At 41.2% G+C, this 19,586-nt stretch overlaps 1 protein-coding gene across 1 annotated transcript in view; it reads left to right on the top strand.

The window, feature by feature from the left end:
- The window catches only part of LOC103253679 (TBC1 domain family member 22A-like), an 87,271-nt gene extending 67,973 nt beyond the window's left edge, over nt 1–19,298 (top strand). The window contains exon 4 of the mRNA XM_021709510.1: nt 19,206–19,298. Within this exon, the coding sequence (XP_021565185.1) occupies nt 19,206–19,298 (93 nt within the window). The remainder of the gene's footprint in view (nt 1–19,205) is intronic.
- Nucleotides 19,299–19,586: the final 288 nt, after the last annotated feature.

The following is a 19,586-nucleotide window of genomic DNA, read 5'->3' as shown; positions in this document are numbered from 1 at the left end:
GCCTTTTCAGATAATGGTGGATTTTTTTTTTTTTTCTCTGTCTGTCGCCCAGACTGGAGTGCAGTGGCTGCTCCCGGCCACCGCAGCCTCGACCTGCTGGGCTCTGGCGATCCTTCTGCCTCAGCCTTCCAAGTAGCTGGAACTACAGGCGCGCACTACCATACCTGGCTAATTTTTTTGATTTATTGTAGAGATGCGGTCTCGCCAAGTTTCCCAGGTGGGTCTCGAACCCGTGGGCTCAGGCAATCCACTCACCTCAGCCTCCCAAAGCGTGGGATTACAGGCTGTGGTGGATTTAAAAAAAAAAAATATTATACCTTTATCCAACAAATGGTAGTTTCTTAAAGGTTACTTGCAATGTAAAATCTGCATTCACGTAAATGAATATTTTATACTCAATTACATTAAAATCGATTGGCCTGTCTTGCACTTTGAATGGATCTTTTACTCATACATTGGCTCTGTAATGTCATTCATTGGTGATCTGGAAAACACTGGATGACTGAAGTATGTAGATCTTCTCAATGTTGACGTGTTTCATTGTATAATATCAAAAAAGCACATTTGTTACAATTACCAACATCTCATAAGAATAAGCTGTCAGGCTCAGAGTGGTGGATAAAAGTCTTCCAAAATTCTGATTTTGATTTAAAAACCCAGACATTATCATTGGCAACAAATACTGTCCATTGTTTTCCTTGAAGTGACAGGTTAGCTTTATTAATTTTTAAGGAAATGTCTGCCAGAGACCCAAGTTTGAATGATCAGTTTATCCATTAGTCATCCTTTCAAGTAAAAATGATGTCTCTTGAAGAAAATGTCCCATCCAACTCACAACTGAATCAATACCACTGAGTGCTTTCCTTGAATAGGTCTCTGTTTCTTGATATGCACCTCAAGGGCTTTACATATTCTACCCTTCTGTTACATAGACTGTTGAAAAGATGTTTTCTCAAGTGTTGAGATTGTAAACAGTATTAATAATAAAATTCGTAACTTTTCCTACTTCATCAAGGGGATCCTTATATGAAACTGCCTATGTTTTTAAAACCGTGAGTGTGTGGCCTTAGGGATGCAGTGAGGATTAGTGCAGTTTGGAGCACTGCCTTGATTCTGGCCAGCATGCCAGCATTTTTACTTAGCAGTGTGAATGTCAGCACAGTGAGAAAGGTGCATAATGTCTTTGTGTTATTATGGAAGCAATTTTAATTTCACAGACCACTGGTCCCTCCAACAGGTGGCTCCCTACCCTCTAAGAATTTCTGCCCTTGAGGGATGCCTTCCCAATACTGGTTTGTGGGAATTCTCATGGGAAAACCCCCCTGAATAAGAGCTCACAATAGAAAAAGTATAAAACAGGCAGAGAAAGAGTATGCCAAGAATAATGTTAGCTGGTGTTATAATTAGGAGGATTTGAACCTACAGACTTGAGATATTAGAACAGTGATTTGAAAGGAACTATAAATGTATAGGTTTAAAATGATAAAGGATAAAGGAACAGTACAAAAGCAAATTAAGCCTCTGAAGAAAGAACTCATGGATTTTTAAAAGAATCAAAAGAACTTCTAGCAGTCAAAATTATAGTCATTGAAATTTAAGTCATTAGACATAGCAAAAGAGAGAATTAGTTCAAATAGAATGTAGTGCTGAGAAAATTACTGAATAGATAAGCACAGAGCGATACTAAAAATATGACATTAACACATGAAAGAGAGAATGAAAAAATAGATCTAGAACAAGAAAATATAATAGAAGAAAGCCAATATTTATAAAGATTATGGCCAATAATTTTTTGACATTGATAAAAGACACTGTTACTTATAGTCAATAAGCAAAACAAGTCTCAAGAAAGATGAATTAAAACAAAATTACACAAAGAGACAAGAAAGTGAAGCCACTGAAAAGGAAAGGTAAGAGGAAATCTCTTACGAAAGAAGAAAAGCCAGAAGAAAGTGGAATAATGTTGCATGTTCTGAAGAAAAATATGTCAAGCCATATTGAATTTAAAAATATAATCCAGCTATATGCTACTTATAAGACTATCTCCTAAAACATAAGGATACAGAAAGGTAGAAGGGAAAGGGTTTGAAAAAATGCAACAGATAAACACTAACCAAAATAATAGTAGCTCTACAACTCTTACACAGCTATGTGATAGTCATGTAGCTATTAGGTGAGAAACATTTTAAGGCAAACGCCTTTACTAGGGACAAAGAGTATCACTGCCTAGTAGTAAGTGGATACTTTTACCAGGGAGAATATAATCCCGAATGTATGGTCTAGAAAACATATTTGTGTATATGTATTTAAGTGTGATGGGAGAGGTGAGGGAGAAACAAATACTGGGCAGAATTACCAGAAGACATTGTCAGTGCCAGGTACCCTGCTAAGTGCTTTGATTGTATTATCAGTTCATTTTCCCTCACAACAGCCCATAAGGCACTGCCCATTTTGTGGCTAAGAAATTGCTGTATTGGGATTTAGACCCACACAGTCTAGCTCCAGCTTTCCTGCCTCTCAATAATTAGTAGGCCAGGCAGATAAGAATTAGTCAGATTTGGGAGTATTTGTACTGCACAGTTAATAAGTTTGAGCTCATTGAAATATCTTGAATCCCGTATTCAGCATGCAAAGAAGATTCATTCTCTTCCAGCACACACGAAACATTTATAAGAATGGCATACCAGTAGTTTCCAAGGAACCAGACAGATTGAGGTCTAGGTAGGGGATTAGCAGATTTAGAGCATTCTGGACTAAGCCAAGGCTCCATGGTATGGAATCACCCAGATTGCTTGGGGAATAAGAATGTGGACCAGACCTTGTGGCTGGGAAACTGGGTAGACATTTGGCAGCTCCAAGAAAGTTCTGCCATTGTGACCCTCCTCAGATACTTGAACTTTACTACTCATTTCTGATAGATTGATACCTTTCCCACTAGATATTTGTTTAAGAGGTATCCTTTTTATTAATGGGCATTTGGTGTTGGGAGAAAAGGCAAAGCAGCTGATTTCCAGGTGTGACAATCTTATAGGAGATGCTTGTGCACAAAGTAATTCCTAACAAGTCACTTCTGGTTTGTGTGAACAATGAAGCAAGTTCATTGGCACTCCCCTTAGGGATATGTAGCCTGGCGAAAGGATATGGGTGATATTTGGCTTAGGGAGGGTAGTTATGCAGGCTCAAACAAGAGCCTAAACTGGGTGGTGGTAGGAAAGACCTAGAGTGTCATAATGGCTCCTTAAGGTTGCTGGAAATGTTTGGGGTGCTTTATGGTGGTTGCCACGAATGAAGGATGCCACTGGCGTTTAGTTGGCAGAGATTGAGAGCACTAACACCCAGCAATGCATGGACAGTTCTGCTCAGGGAAGAATCTTAATAACATCCCATTAAGAAACAGTATATAGAATGAATGCTGGGTAGTCAGCAGTTCTAGGCTAGAAATTTTCCATCTGTTAATGATTCCAATTGGATGGTTTTACCTTGAAAGTGAATGAGGTTATAAGAAAAATATTTTGTGGTGCTACAGGTCTCATGTTTCTGTCTTGGCAGACCACATGGTCAGAGGTTTCCGTAGTACAAGAGGGTGCCCTCAGTAGGCAGGAGTGCAAACAGGGGCGTAGGATAGAGGTCAAGGTAGGTTGCCACCAAAGTGAGGCAGCACCAAGTTAGGAGTCATGACCTTGACCTTCCCATTCTGTATCTTTTAAGCCTTCATGGTGAATAATCTTCAATACTGGGTGCAGAATTTTAGGCTTTCCTGCCTCAAATGTGTGGTAGCACCAAGTTAGGAGTCATGACCTTGACCTTCCCATTCTGTATCTTTTAAGCCTTCATGGTGAATAATCTTCAATACTGAGTGCAGAATTTTAGGGTTTTGCTGCCTCAAATGTGTGGTAGCTTTGATTGTAAATACTTTTAAAAATTCAGATATGTTTAATTTGGAAAAGTAATTCTTTACATTTTTGTCCTTATTTTTCACATTCTTTTGTAGTTACTCTTTCTGCCCATTTTCTTGAGTTTTACTGTTTCTTACTTTTCAGGCATGCACAGGTTGACTGTTGAACACCTCCTGGAGGTGTTCTGGAACATGAGAGGGAGGGCTCTTGGTGGCTTTCCCAACAGGCTCGCAGAGCAGATTGATGTTCAGGTTCCAGAATAAGATAAGGGTTTTTTTTTTTTCTCCAACCAAATACACTGTGAGGGCTCCAGTCAGATATTTAATCTTTAAAGATAATTTGGAGAACTATTATTTCTTTCAGTGGTTTCATGGATTGTGTCTTTTTAATGCTATTTGGTATTAACAACTACCTTTGAGGATGATTTTGGGTGTAGATCACAGAGTCACATCTGAGCCAATTTCAGTTGATTGAATATTTCTTTCAGAAGGATTGCTTTTAAACAGTTGGCTTCAGGGCCTGATGATAACTGGTTTTGAATGTGTGCTTTCTGGGCAGAGGAAGCTGCTGACCTAGCACTGTGCTTCAGCCCTGCCTCTCCCTGTGGGCTTAAAGTTGGTGTCCTGTTAGAAGTTCCAGGCTGGATGAGGGCTTCTTTAGGCTTTTAGGGGATTATTCTTGTGCTTTTGCCAGTCTTTTCATTTCACTAACAACACTAGTGCCAGGTTGTCGGTTAGCTATTACTTCTTGAATTACAGCTTTCATATTTGCCTACCCTGAAGTCACACTATTACTCTTAGATTCATTACTTAACAGGACAGCTTCTTTGAGTAGAAAAGAACCATTGCCTTTTATAATTAGTCATTTACATTTCCTTTCCTTGGGGAAGAATTATTCAATTCTAAGAACTGGTTGGTGGCATATAAGTGATAGGAATATTGGGGAAAGTGACTACATTATCTTAGAGCTTGTCAGAAAAGGCCAGAAATGCAGTGGTATTATGACTCATATGGAGAAAGGCCTGGAAACTACCAGACCTGTGAGTGGGGACTGATGTGAACTCTGTCTTGGATGGGGATCATCCCTCTACTAGAGGTGTTATGAGTTAACCATTGAAGTTAGTGCCAGGGAGGCAAAAAGGGATAGTTGAAGAAACCAGAGTCTGTGCAGTGAGCCCTTGGAGAAGTATAGGTTCTTAAAGTTTATGCTGCAAACAGGAGAGCAGCCAAAGGCAAATTCAGGATGGCTCAGAAACCTCAGCAGTGAGCTTAGACAGCTGGAACTTGGAAGGGGCTAAATTTCGGGGATGTTGTTATCTAAACGAGAGGAACAAAGAAGTGAGTGGTCTATTGCCTGGGCAGGTAGCAGAGAGAAAGCTCATTTTTAATTAGTTCTGATTTGGAGTTTGGTTATATGCATCTAGAAGGCGAGTCTTCATCTAGAAAGAGCAGTGGAGCTCACATATGGAAGGAAGCCCCGTGCGTGAGAGAATAAATGAGTGAAGTATCTAGTCCATTTAGATATGTTAAATACGCTCCTACCTCAAATACCAGATGAATCGTACTCTATGTGTGGAAGTTTTTTAGATATGTGATTTTAGAGCCCCATTTTATAAAATTGAAGATTCTTGGCAACATTTTTAAAAGGTTTATTAAACAGATAAGAATGTGTTAGTTACTGGGCTGCAAGAGAAGATTCATTAAGAATGAGTCATTGAGCAGCAAGCAATTTAAAAATGAGAATTAAAAAAATTCAATTTACTATAGCATTGAAAAGCATAAAAATCCATGTTGTTACCTGAATGAATAGTTCAGTTCTTTGAATTACCAAGTAATACTCCATCATACAAATATATTACAATTTGTTTATTCATCCAGGAAGCTAAGCCTGTTTCCGATCTTGGGCTGCTGTGAATAAAGTTTCTGTGAACATTCATGTACATGTCAGAATGCAGTTTCACCAGCTCTACATTTCTCTCATGTTCTTCATTTATTCCAGATAGAAATCTTTTGGCAACATATGTTTTTTGAGAATATTTTCTCCTGATCTGTGGTTTGTCAATTCATTTCTTTAACAGTGTCGTCTGATGAGCAAAAAATGGTTATTATGGAAAAATTTAATTTACTACTTTTTTCTGAATTGGTCTTTGACTTCTCTCCTGTATGGAACATAAACTTTAAGAACCTATACTCCTCCAAGGGCTCCCTGCACAGGCTCTGGTTTCCTGGTCTATCCCTTTTTGCCTGGCATTAATTTGAATGGTTAACTCCTAGCAGCACTACTTGAGGGATGATGGCCCCCTCCAAGACACAGTCCACTCCAGTCACAAATCTGGTAGTTTCCTGGTCTTTCCCTATATGAGTCATGATACCACCACATTGCTGGCCTTTTTTATGTTCTGCCTATCCCAGGATGCCATGAGATACTCCTGTGTTTTTCTTCTAGACACTATAATTTTAGTTTTAAGTCTACAATGTAGTTTGACTTAATTTCCATGTATTGTGTAAAGAATGTGTCAGAGTCATTTTTTCCCCCTGTACAGATATCCTAGGGAACACAATACCATTTTTTAAAAATAGTTTTGGGCCAAGTTTAGTGGCTCAGCCTGTAATCCCACGCTTTGGGAGGCCGAGGTGAGTGGTTTGCCTGAGCCCGCGGGTTCGAGACCCGCCTGGGCAAGTTGGCGAGACCTCATCTCCACAATAAATAAATAAAAAAAAATTAGCCGGACGTAGTAGCGCGTGCCTGTAGTCCCAGCTACTTGGAAGGCTGAGGTGGAAGGATCGCCGGAGCCCAGCAGGTTGAGGCTGCGGTGGCTGGGAGCGGCCACTGCACTCCAGTCTGAGCGACAGAGTGAGACTCCAACTCAAAAAAAAAAACAAAACAGTTTTGTTTTGTTTTCTTATTAGATTGCGTTGGTATCTTTGCTGAAAATTAAATGATTGTGTAAGTGTGGGTTTATTTTTGAACATTCTATTCTGCTCCACTGATATACTAACAGATTTTTATCCAGTTCACACTGTCTTAATTACTGTAGCTTTTCATGGAGTCAAATAGGGTCAGTCCTCCAACATTGTTCTTTTTAAAAATTGTCTTGAGTATTTTGGGTTCTTTACATTTTTATACAAAGTTCATTTTATGTAAAGTTTATATAAAGTTCATTTTTTATAAATTTTATATAAAGTTCATTTTATATAAATTTTATATAAAGTTCATTTTTCTTACAAAAAGTAGCCTGCTGAGATTCTATATTAGAGTATGTTGAATCTGTATGTCATTTTCCCTCAAATTGGCAATGTTAACAAATATTGATTCTCCTCTTCTGTGAGCATGGTATTTTAAAAATTACTTAGTTATTCATTATCTTTACAAACATTTTGTAGTTTGGGGTGTATAGCTTTTGCTCATATTTTGTTAAGTGCATTTCTAAATATTTTGAGTTTCTTTTTTTTTTTGAGTTGGAGTCTCACTCAGTCGCCCAGACTAGAGTGCAGAGGCCGTTCCTGGCCACCACAGCCTCGACCTGCTGGGCTCCGGTGATCCTTCCGCCTCAGCCTTCCAAGTAGCTGGGATTACAGGCGCGCACTATCACGCCTGGCTAACTTTTTTTGATTTATTGTAGAGATGAGGTCTCACCAAGTTGCCCAGGCGGGTCTTGAACCCGTGGACTCAGGCAATCCACTCACCTCAGCCTCCCAAAGCACAGGATTATAGGCTGAGCCACTGAACCTGGCTCATTTTGAGTTTCTTATACTATTTTAAATGGTATAGCTTTGTTGGCAAATTTTGTTTTTTGATTGTTTTACTACTGGTATATACAAATAAAATAATTTTTGTAAAGTGACTATGGTTTTCCAGGTATTATTGCTCCATAACAAATCATTCCAAAACCTTCTGACTTAAAGCAGCCATGTTCCTATGCTCACAGATCCTGTGGGTCAAGATTTCAGTCAGGGCATGACATGGACTGCTTATTTATGCACTATGGTGTCTGGAGCCTCAGGTGGGGACTGGAATCATTTCGAGTCTCATTCACTTAACTGTCTGGTGCCTGGCCTGGAAGACTCTAAAAGTAGGACTTTAGATTTGATGGCTCACTCATGGCCTCTCCATGTGGGTGTTGTCTTCATAGTGTGGTAGCCTTAGGAGAGTAAGACTTCTTTTGTGATAGTTCAAGCCTCCCAGTGAGACTCTTCCAGTCAACAAGGGGTAAGCTGCAATTTTCCTGACTGAGCCTTGGAAGCCATATGTTATACTCCGAAGTCTTGTCCACTGTACTCTTTTGGTTGAAGCAGTCATAAGCTCATTATGATTCAAAGACAGGAAAATTAGACTATATTTCTTGATCCAGGAGTGGCATGGTCACATCATAAAAGAGCATCTGGAATAGGAGATAATGTTGTGGCCACTTTTGGAAAATTCAGTATGTCATACCTTGTTTCTGGGAATCTTAACTAAACCCACTTATTATTTCCAGGAGCTTTTTGGTAGATGCCTTAGGATTTTCTGTGTACATAGTGATGCCATCTGTAAACAAAGAGTCATACTCTTTTCTTTCCAATACAAATGTCTTTTATAGGCATTCCTTGGAGACCCTGTACGTTCGATTCCAAATCATCACAATAAAGCGAATATCATAATAAACTAGTCACACAAATTTTTTGGTTTCCCAGTGCATGTAAAAGTTATGTTTATACTATTCTGTAGTCTATTATGTGTGCAATAGCATTATATCTGAGAAATGTACATACTTAAATTCAGAAGTACTATATTGCTAAAAAATACCAACGATCATGTGAGCCTTCAGCGAGTTGTAGTCTTTTTGCTGGTGGAAGGTCTTGCTTTGATGTTGATGACTGCTGACTGATCAGAGTGATGGTTGCTGAAGCCTGAGGTAACTGTGGCAATTTCTTAAAATAAGGCAACGATGAAGTTTGCTGTGTTGATTGACTCTTCCTTTCATAAAAGGTTTCTCTGTAGTATGCAATGTTATTTGATAACATTTTACCCACAGTAGAACTTCCTTCAAAACTGGTGTCAACCCTCTCAAACCCTGCTACTGCTTTATCAGGTAGGTTTATGTGATATTCTGAATCCTCTGTCATCGTTTCAACAGTGTTCACAGCATATTCAATAAGAATAGGTTCCATTTCAAGAAACCACTTTCTTTACTTATCCATAAGAAACAACCTTTCATCTGTTCAAGTTTTATCATGAGATTGCAGCAATTCAGTCACATCTTCAAGTTGTACTTCTAATTCTGGTTTTCTTGCTATTTCTAGCACATCTGCAGTGACTTTTTCCACTGAAGTCTTTAACCCCTCAAAGTCATTTGTGAGGGATGGAATCAACTTCTACCAAACTCCTGTTGACACTGCTATTTTGATCTCCTCCCATGAATCACAAATGTTCTTAAATGACATCTAGATGATGAAACATTTCCAGAAGATTTTCAACTTATTTTGCTCAGCTCCATCAGAGAAATCACTATTGATGGCACCTATAACTTTACAAAATGTATTTCTCAAATAATAAGACTTGAAGTCAAAATGACTCCTTGGGCTACAGAATAGGTGTTGCATTAACAAGTATGAAAACAACATTTATCTCTTTATACATCTCCATTAGAGCTGCAGATGCATTGTCAATAAAAAATAAAATTTGGAAGGGAATCTTTTTTACCTGAGCAGTAGGTCTCAACAGTGGGTTTAAAATATTCAGTAAACCATACTGTAAACAGACATACTGTCATTCAGACTTTGTTTTCCCATTTATAGAGCATAGGCAGAGCAGATTTAGCATTATTCTTCACTTGATCTTAGCCAAAAGGCTGAGAAGGGACTTAGGATTTTCAAAATGGAAAATGAACATTGACATCAACTTAGCCCCTAACAAGAGAGTCAGCATATTCTTTGAAGCTTTGCAGCCAGGGATTGACTGCTGTCTAGCTATGGAAGTCCTAGATGGCATTTTCTTTCAATAGAAGGCTGTTTTATCTACATTGAAAATCTGTTGTTTAGTGTTGCCCACCTTTATCATAGCTAGATCTTCTAGATAACTTATTGCAGCTTCTACATCAGCACTTCCCTCTTGCTTTTTTATGTTATGGAAATGGCTTCTTTCCTTAAACCTCATGAACCAACCTCAGCTAGCTTCAGAGTTTCCTTTTGCAGCTGCTGCAACTCTCTGAGGATTCACAGAATTGAAGAGATTGAGAACCTTGTTCTAGATTAGGCTTTGGCTTAAGGGGATTTTGTAGCTGGTTTGATCATCTACCCAGAACACTAAAGCCTCCTATATGTCAGTGATAAGGTTTTGCTTTTTGGAAAATTATTCATGTGTTCACTGGAGTAGTACTTTTAATTTCCTTCAAGAACTTTTCTTTTGCATTCACAGCTTGGCTAACTGTGTGGCACAAAAGACCTAGCTTTTAGCCTTTCTTGGCTTTTACTAAGCTTATCATTTTTATCTTTTGATTTAAAGTGAGACATGAGATTCTTTCTTTCTCTAGAATTCTCACAGGCCACCATAGGATTATCAAGTGGCCTAATTTAAGTATTGTTGTGTCTCCATGAATAGGGAGGTGAGAGGAGTGGGAGAGAGATGGTCAGTGGAGCAGTCAGAATATTGCATTTATCTATTAAATTTTCTATGTTACGTGGGTATGTTTCGTGGTACCTCAAAACAGTTACAATATCAGCCTCAAATTTAGATCACTGATTATAGACTACTATACTAGATAAAATAATAATGAAAAAGTTTGAAACATTGTGAGAATTATCAAAATGTGACACAGAGATACAAAGTTTATGTTCTTAAAGTGTACTTCTTGTAGATAGCTTATTTTTGAAATTTGCTCTCGCATTCTTTTTGTGTATGTTTAGTTCATATATATTCATGTAATGTGGCCAATCTAATTATTTATATGCTTGGAGTTTAGATTGCCATTTTGCATTTTTTATTTGTTTCATCTTTTCTTTTTAAAAAAATTTTAAACGTATTATAGAGATGTGGAGTACAAGTGAGGACTGACTATATAAGTAGGCTGCATACAGGTGAAGTTTGGGCTTCTAGGTGGCCCTCACTCCCCTTTGTAGTGGACCAGGTACTGTTTAATCTTTTCTTATTCCACTTTTTTCCCTACCTTTTTTTGGATTGGCGTATTTTTAAAAATTAATGAACTTTGGCTTTTAGAGAAGTTTTAGCTTTACAGAAAAATTGAGCAGAAAGTTAGCGTTCCCATATTACCCCTTTACTGCCCTCCCTCGCAAACTCAGTTTTCTCTAGAATTAACATCTTGCTTTAGTGGGCATATTTGTCACAACTGATGAACCAATGTTAATTTATTATTATTTACTGAAGTCCACAGTTTACATTAGAGCTCACTCTTTTTGTTGTATAATTTGTGGGTTTTGAAAAATGTGTAATGACATGTATCTACTACCATTATAATATCATCCAGATTAATGTCATTGCCCTAAAAATCCTCTGTGCCTCACCTCTGTCTGTTCCCTCTGCCTGAATCTCGGACAACCACTGGTCTTTTTAGTCTTGTCTTTTCCAGAATGTCACTTAGTTGGAACCCTACAGTCAGACTGGCTTCTTTTACTTAGATTGTTTGTTTTCACTTTGACTTATTGGCAATGTCTCCTTTCTCACCCTCATTTCAGTGGTTGTTCTTCTTAGTGGCATCTACAACTGATCATAGACTGCCTTCAGATGTAGGCATACCACTTTATCTTGCTGAATGGTCTGTGTCTCAGCACAAGTGTTTAGCATTTTCCCCGTTTGTCAAGTGTTTTACCAAGGCACTGGTTACTTTGGCACAGGTAGGTGGGAGCCTGCAGTCTTAACTGTGGTCTCATGACTGATACCAGTCATGGAAGGTGGGGAATGGGAGGCTGGGTTCACACTCTGTTGACACTGTCTTATGTTCTTTTAGACACAGTAATTCATTTAATAACCCCTGTGGTGTTGTGATAAAGTTATCCCTCTCTCCATTTTACAGATGAGAAAACAGAAGATCAGAGAAATTAATCTAGCAGATGGGAAAGTGAGGAGTTAAACAAAGCTTGATAGATTTTTATAACACCTTTCTGCTCTGAGTGCTGTTTCTGAAAGCATGCCACAGAGCCCTGTCCTTGGCCTTGTCCTTCTCTCTTCTTCTTGGGAGACTGTAATGAAGGGGATCAGTTTAACCAGTGCCTCTAAGCTTGGAGGGACAGCTAATGTGATAGATGACACAATCGAGATTCAGAATGAGTTCAGCTGCCTGGAATGCCAGCTGAGAACCAATCAAATGAATGTGCTAATAGGAATAAATGGAAAGTCCTGCATTCAAGTGCAAAAAGCCAACCAGTGCAGGTCAGTATGAAAGCTGTTTGGACAGTTATGGTTGACTGCTTCCTCCATGGGAAGTTCATGTCGTCATTTTTGCCTGGATTGGGGTAGTTGTCCCCTAACTGGTATTCCTCTATCCTCTCTGGTCCCATTCTGTTATTTCTGTACCTTGCAGCCAGAATCATCTTTTCAAAATGCAGATCTCTTATCTTTTATCCTCATTTCCATTTCATTAACTTCATTTGATAGCTTTGTCTTGGTCTTACTATAAACTCCCTAAATGGCTTTCCAGCCTTGGAATAGTCTTCTCTTGCCTCACAGCTTCCTTACTGCCCTGCAAGCTGCCCTGGCTTTCATTCCTTTCTTGGGATGTTCCAAGCTCCCTGCTGCCTCTGGGGCTCTGCTACATGGTGCTTGAACCATCCTTCTTATCTCAGCTCGGGTCTCACATCCTCCAAATGGTCATCCAGGTCCAGCCCGTGTTCTGTGCTGTGATAATGCAGCCGCCCAGATTCCCATTAGCAGTAAACATGCACTTGCGTGACTTGTGATGGACGTTTTCTCTGCTGCCAGACTGTCATCCCTGTGAACAGAAGGGCCCTGTCTGTATTTCTCCTCTTTTGTGTTGGGGGACTCTTCGACCACACTCCCAGACTCAGCACAGAGTAATATTCATACTGTGATTCATCACAGTACAAGCATGCAAAGAAAATTCTACTGAGTGAAAAGGTGACCAAAGGAAACTGGGTATACACTTCCAAGTCCTATGTCCTTGTGGAGTCAGACTTAGATGCACTTAGTTCCTCTAGTAGTGAGCTATGACAGCACATGTGAAATGTGTAGTCTACTGGGGAAGCTTATTAGAGACTCAATGCCCAGGGTGTTATTGGGGCTGGTTATGTAGATACCCTTTGCCTGGCATGTACCAAAATGCCAGCTTCTTGGAAGGTGTTCTACATGAACCACAGTACAAAGTTTAGGTGTAGTGAGCCACTCTTATTAGTTATGGAATGGCAGGGACCCTCCAGAAACCTACGTTCCCAGACACTAGCTGAGGACTAGCCTTGTAAGCAGGACTCCAAGAACAGCAGCCAGGCCTGCTGTGTTTGACTCTTTTTCACACCATTGATACACAGGACTTAGTTTTCTGGCATGAAGTAGGCGTTTAGTAAGTATTTTTTGAGCAGATAAACTAATACTCTGCTGCAGTTCTGTCTTATGTTGGATTGGTGTTTTAATCGCATCAATCTATTAATGGCTGGAGATTGAGTGAAGGAGATTGAGTGGCAGGAGGCTTCACGGCTCTCTGTCCTCTGCATGATCAGCACCCATGGTGTTGTGTCCAGTGCTGGTGACCAGAGGGCCCTGAGGGGATGTTGAATGGACTCTATTAAGAGTTGAGGCCAGGCTCGGTGGCTCAGCCTGTAATCCCAGCACTTTGGGAGGCCGAGGTGAGTGGATTGCCTGAGTCCGTGGGTTCGAGACCTGCCTGGACAACTTGGCAAGACCTCTTCTCTACAATACATTTAAAAAAACTAGCCAGTAGTGGTAGTGTGCGCCTGTAGTTCCAGCTACTTGGAAGGCTGAGGTGTAAGGATCGCCAGAGCCCAGCCAGTCGAGGCTGCGGTGGCCAGGAGTCACCACTGCACTCCAGTCTGTGTGACAGAGTGATACTTCAACTCAAAAAAAAAAAAAAAGAGTTGAAAATCTGGGCTCGGTGGCTCAGCCTGTAATCCCAGCACTTTTGGAGGCTGAGGTAAGTGGACTGCCTGAGCCCACGTGTTCGAGACCCACCCGGGCAACTTGGCGAGACCTTGTCTCTACAATAAATAAAAAAATAGCCAGGCGTGGTAGTGCATGCCTGTAGTTCCGGCTACTTGGAAGGCTGAGGCAGAAGGATCGCCGGAAGCCCAGCAGGTCAAGGCAGTGGTGGCCGGGAGTGTGCCACTGCACTCCCGTCTGGGCGACAGAGTGAGACTCCAACCCCCCCCCCCCAAAAAAAAAAAAAAGAGTTGAAGGAAATGGAACTCTGTCAGGCCCTTTGTTGCAGAAGGTACTTTCTGAACTGTTTCAGAGATAGGTCAAGGCCTGGGTAAAGAAGAAAAATTTGGTTTCACTGTGGGAAAGAAATTCTAATAGAATGCGATTGACCTGGAAAAGGGATGCTGGACTTTGTGGTGAGCTGAATCCCTGGTCCAGTTGGAAGAGCCCTTTCCAGAGACGTAAAAGAATTTCTGGCTCTCTATGAGCTGGAAGGTTTAATAGTTAGGGGCTCTGGGTTCTTCCAGCTAATCTGATAGGAATTTATATTTTAGCTCTTCTCTAAAATATTCTTTTCAGAAAGTTTTACTCTACTTTTCTTCTGACAAGCACAGAAAGTGTTATTTGTTGCTGCCAGCAGCGTGATGTTGGAATAGCAATAGATGTAAGGCAAGATGAGTGTGTTTTCTTTGACTTTACCTTCTGTAAAATATTTCACAAAAGGCCTTTGTATTCCTTAGACCTTCCTTTCCTCTCTCTGACCCATAGGTTTTGTAAATTACATCCTTTTTTAAAGGCACAAAATAAAAATCTCATTTTGATAGGATACACATATTTACTTTTTATGAAGGAAATAATATTAATATTATTACTATTAACATTTTTATAAGTATATAGTACCTTTCTTAATTCCTGTTTTTCTGCCCATTCATATATTCACACAGCACCTGTGTTCTGGGTATGGTGTTTCCCCCTGTCAGGTGTGTTGTGGAGGGGTGCTAGGGTGGGTATCCTGAGAATAAATCTAGTTTCTCTCCCTTGAGTGAACAGAACCGGGGGGTCTTAACCTTGGTGGACCTTACTCTCTGGGGTTCAGTCCAGCCAGCTGTGTTTTACCCTGTCTGAAGACTGGTCTTCTCTGTCCCTAGCCTGCAGCCAGAATGCCAAGGCTGTACCTATTAGTCTTTGCAGGTCTTTTCAAAATACTGATTTTCTTTTTATAGGCTCTCAAGTGTCATTCTTTTCTCATTGTTTGGATTTCTGAGAACCCATCTCCCTACCTGGGTTTTGAACAAATTGAGAAATAAAACAAAATAGTGGCAGATGGAGGCCATAGAATAACTTTTATTTCTGCTAAATGAGAGGCTTGAAATCCTATCTTAGTGTGAGAGCCAAATAAACCGGCTGACTGAATCCCAGGATTATTCAGGCTCACCTACCCTATCAGAGCCAGTGCTGCGTGCAGGGCCATTCTCATGTGCAACAGAACCTTGTGGCAAGGAGAGCAGCCAACTCTGAGAGGCAGAAAGGGGGCTGAACTCACTTTCTTCTTCCAGGTTTTGCAATGGATAAGTTGCCTCCTTGGAAGGAGTATTTCTGGGGATGGAGAAAGTATGGGAGAGGTACCAACTGAGCTCTCTCCCTGGGGAAGTAGACCCCAGGTCTGTTTGTTGTTTGTTTAATGGGGGTCCTGTTCAGCCAGGGCATGGAGGAGAGCAACAGTCCATCAGGACAGACTAGTAGGGTGTTAGAATGTGTTCCCAATGACTCTGAAATTCTGATTTTTCAGAATAGGACATGAAATAAATAATCTTAAGTCCTCTCTGTATCTGAGGCTGCAAAATCACTGTCTAGTTTATTTCTCATCCTTGATTCTGTCCGGGTTTATTGTTCAACCTAGCTCATCAAAAATTCCTCCAGTAGGTTAAATGATAGTATATAAACTTCCAACAACATAGTATACCACAAATTTGAATATAAATCTCCTTCTGCTATCCAATCTGCGAGGGAAAATTAAGTCTTAAAGATTAACCGTTGCAAATTTAGGTCCAAATATGATGACATTCAAAGGAATTAAAATCCAGAGCCAAAATTTCTTACCCATATTAAAGTTCACATCCACTAAAATTCACGATTTGCCCTTAACTTCTGCTGCTGCTCTGTCTTAGCTAGAGGGATGCTGGGGTCTCACTGGTATGAACACAGCTCCTTCAGAGCCCAGAAGTCCTGTCCACTAAATGGCGAGTCTTGGACAGCTCGTACTTCAGATTTTAGGAGGATTCACAAGCTTATCACATAATTGGTTCGCTAAATCTAGAAAAAAAATCCTCCCTCTGGTTTAGGCATCCCAGGCAAGATCATGTCCCAAGAGCCTGGACTTCCTGCTGCCCAAGGTCATGGGAGGACCTTGGCGGCATTCTAAGTAAAGCTGGCAAACACAAATCTTCCTGGGTTTGCCCTTACAGAGATGTGACAGTTTGGAATCCAGAGCTTGTCACTCAGAATCCACCTGGGAGAAATTTCCCAGCAAGAGGGTAGGTTTGACTTTGTTAATTTTCCATTTCTGGGGTAAAAAAAATCCTCAATGCCTCATAGGCATTTTTAGTTCTGTGCCACAGTGACTGCTACGCCTGTTCTTGTTAGGAAAGGTCGTGCATGTGCGTGTGTGTGTGTGCATGCACAACTTGTGTGTTTATGAGAGAGAGAGAGAGAGAGAGAGAGAGAGAGAGATTGAGACATGTAGAGAGTGCTGACTTTGTATATTCACATTTGACTTTCTGACCCCAGAAACTGCTGCTTGTCTGAAGGCTGGCCTCTCAGCTTCACATTTGTCTCACCTGGAATCTCCCTTCTGGGTTCTGGAGCTGGGAGTAATATGAATGCTGTCCTATGTCCCCCAGTGCCTCCCAGGGGCTGATACCCTCTGTTCTCCTTCCTCTATATTTGGATTCTATAAAACCCTCAGAGCATAGAGAATGTGGTCGACCACCCCTAGAAATGCTGAGTGGTTTTCAGTCCTGAGTGGATAAGGAATGTCAAGTCCAGATCTATCCCTCCACTTCTCTCCTGGGCTTTTAATGCCTGGTGGGATGTGGACAGTTACTGTTGTGCTGCGCATGTAGTCCTGGCCCCAACCATGCGAAGCCAGTACCTCCCTTATGCCCTGTGGTGCTTGTAGGCACCTGCTGCCCTTGGGTATGCAGGCAGCAGATCATCCATTCCCCAATCTCTGAAAGGCTACACCAACTCTGCTTTCTGTAACTGAGCACTTGCTCAGTGGTCTGGAGCCTCCCTGGTGAGCAGCAGCTATCCTTGCCCAATTCCTTCTGTTTGGACCAAGGCCATGTTGCCTGTGGCCTTCCTGAGACCAGGGCCCTGGGTTCCTTTTGCTGAGACTTGCGTGGCCTTCCCCAGTGACACTGTCTGAGGGTAAAGCTGCTGCAAGCTGCCATCTTCCAGCGCTGGCCAGGCCAGAGGCCCTGTCTGCTCACTAGAGAGTTCAAAGCCTGAGCCTGGACCCTACAAGAACCCTGGGGACAGTGTAGTCGTTTTGGTACCTCTCAATTCTCTTTTTACTTTTTAGTGAGTCTTAGGACACCCAATAAAGAACATCCTCTAGACCTTCTGTATTATTTTCTTGTTGTTGCCATAACAAATTACCATAGACTTAATGGCTTAAAACAGCATAGATTTATTATCTTAGTTCTGGAGGTCAGAAGTCTGATGTGGGTCTCAGGAGGCTAAAATCAAGGTGTCATTCAGGTGGTGTTCTTCCCGAAGGATCCAGGGTATAATTCATTCCTTGTCCTTTCCAGCTTCTAGAGGCATGTGCATTCCTTGGCTCATGGCCCTTCCTTCATCATCAAAGCAAGCATTGGGAGGTTGAATCCTTCTCACATGGCATCTCTCTGCCTGACTCTCCTGCCTCCTCCTCCCACTTTTAAGGACCCTGTGATTACATTGGGTCCACCATATAATTAAGGATAATTTCCCTGTCTAAAGTCAGCTGATTAGCAACATTAGTTCCATCTGCAGCCTTAATTCTCCTTTGCCATGTAAGGTGACGCATTCACAGGTTCCAGGGATTAGGATGCGGATGTCTTTGGGGGCGATTATTCTGCCTTCCACATTCACCATTGTCAAGTATGTATTAAGTCTGTTGCTGCATGAGTCCAGTTGTATCTCTCATTCTGAAAAGGATCCCTGAGCACTGGCTGAGGCTCTAAGGGCTACTTCTGTGAGATTCCCTTTTCTTTCTGACTGGTTCTGCTTCTGTGTCCCTACCATGTGATGAGGTGGGTATCAACAGTCCTTTGCGAATTTTCTGGCCAAGTCCTCTAGCTGCATGTTTGTGCTCTCTTAGGTGGTGACAGTAGCAGTAATACAGCCAGTCATTTCCTGAGAACCTGATGTAACTTGAGACCTCCTGCTCATTCCACTTACATTATTTCCTTGAAACCTCAGACAGTCCCAGAAGACAAGGTTATTATTCTCATGTTAGAGATGATGAAACTGAAGTCCAGAGAGGTTTTGTTACTTGGCAAGGTAACACAGCTTCTAAGTGGGATTTCATTTCTGGTCTGATTGGCTTAAAATTGCCCAGGGTGTCCCCCTCCCCCAACACCTTGATGCTACAGACTTTCCTATCTTGGTTTATGAACTTCACTTGAGTTCACTCAATTCTACCTCTGAGAGTAAAGTCTAATGCTCATTTTTTCTCCTATGCATTGACCCTGTCATTATCACTTGGGTTGGGGGCATGATGCTGGTGCTGTCAGTGCTGGCCCATTTGTCACTTCCCATTGGCTTCCTGGCAGTGCTAAGAGTGTGGGGTCCAGGTGTGCAGCCAGGCAGTCAGTTTGTATAGACAGTTCTCCTCCATGAACTATAACATGGGTGCCCATTTGTTCAATTTAAGTGCAAATATCTTTCTTTTACATATAGAAGTGTGCCATTTAATATTCCTGAGATGTGTATGCTCATCCTCTGACATCAGGAAATGTCAGGCTTTCCTTCCTCAAAATAAGATTCTTCAGCGCTGCTTGTTGGCCAGTGTGCGTCCTCTTGTTTATTTCTCAAGATAAAATCTAGCCGTTTGTGAATTCCTTCTGTTATAAGACTGTTCATCTTTACTCCAACTGCCTTTTTCCCCTTTGGAAAATGTTTTACTTTATATGCATATGATACATGTTATTATTTTTTCCTTAGGACAACTACACTTTTGCCCAACCTGGGATTCAAATGAAAGTGAAAATGTTACAAGAGCTCGTGAGCCGGATTGATGGTAAGCCAGCTTTCTGAGCAGCCCTCTCTCTGAGGGTGGGGGATGTGGCCTCCCCAGCCTTCAGCGTGAGAGGAGGCTGTCCTCATTCAGCCAGTGACACTCCAGCCTGCTCAGAATCACTCCTGCGCATCCTTGTGAGGCAGCTGCTGGAGCATGAGCTGCTCTCATTTCTTTTTATTAAGGCTATATAATCAGAATTCAGTGCATTCACTTTGCAGGAGTGTAATGCTTGTGCACCAGAAGCAGGCAGCACTCACTCCTTATTAAGCCTGGTGATTGTCATAATCTGGACGACAGAGTGGTTG

This window comes from Carlito syrichta, unplaced genomic scaffold (assembly GCF_000164805.1).
Source record: "Carlito syrichta isolate Samal-C Ts95f unplaced genomic scaffold, Tarsius_syrichta-2.0.1 Scaffold246138, whole genome shotgun sequence".
Lineage (NCBI taxonomy): Eukaryota > Metazoa > Chordata > Mammalia > Primates > Tarsiidae > Carlito > Carlito syrichta.
The sequence above is the reverse complement of the archived record's forward strand: the minus strand, read 5'-3'. Positions and strand labels throughout refer to the sequence as shown.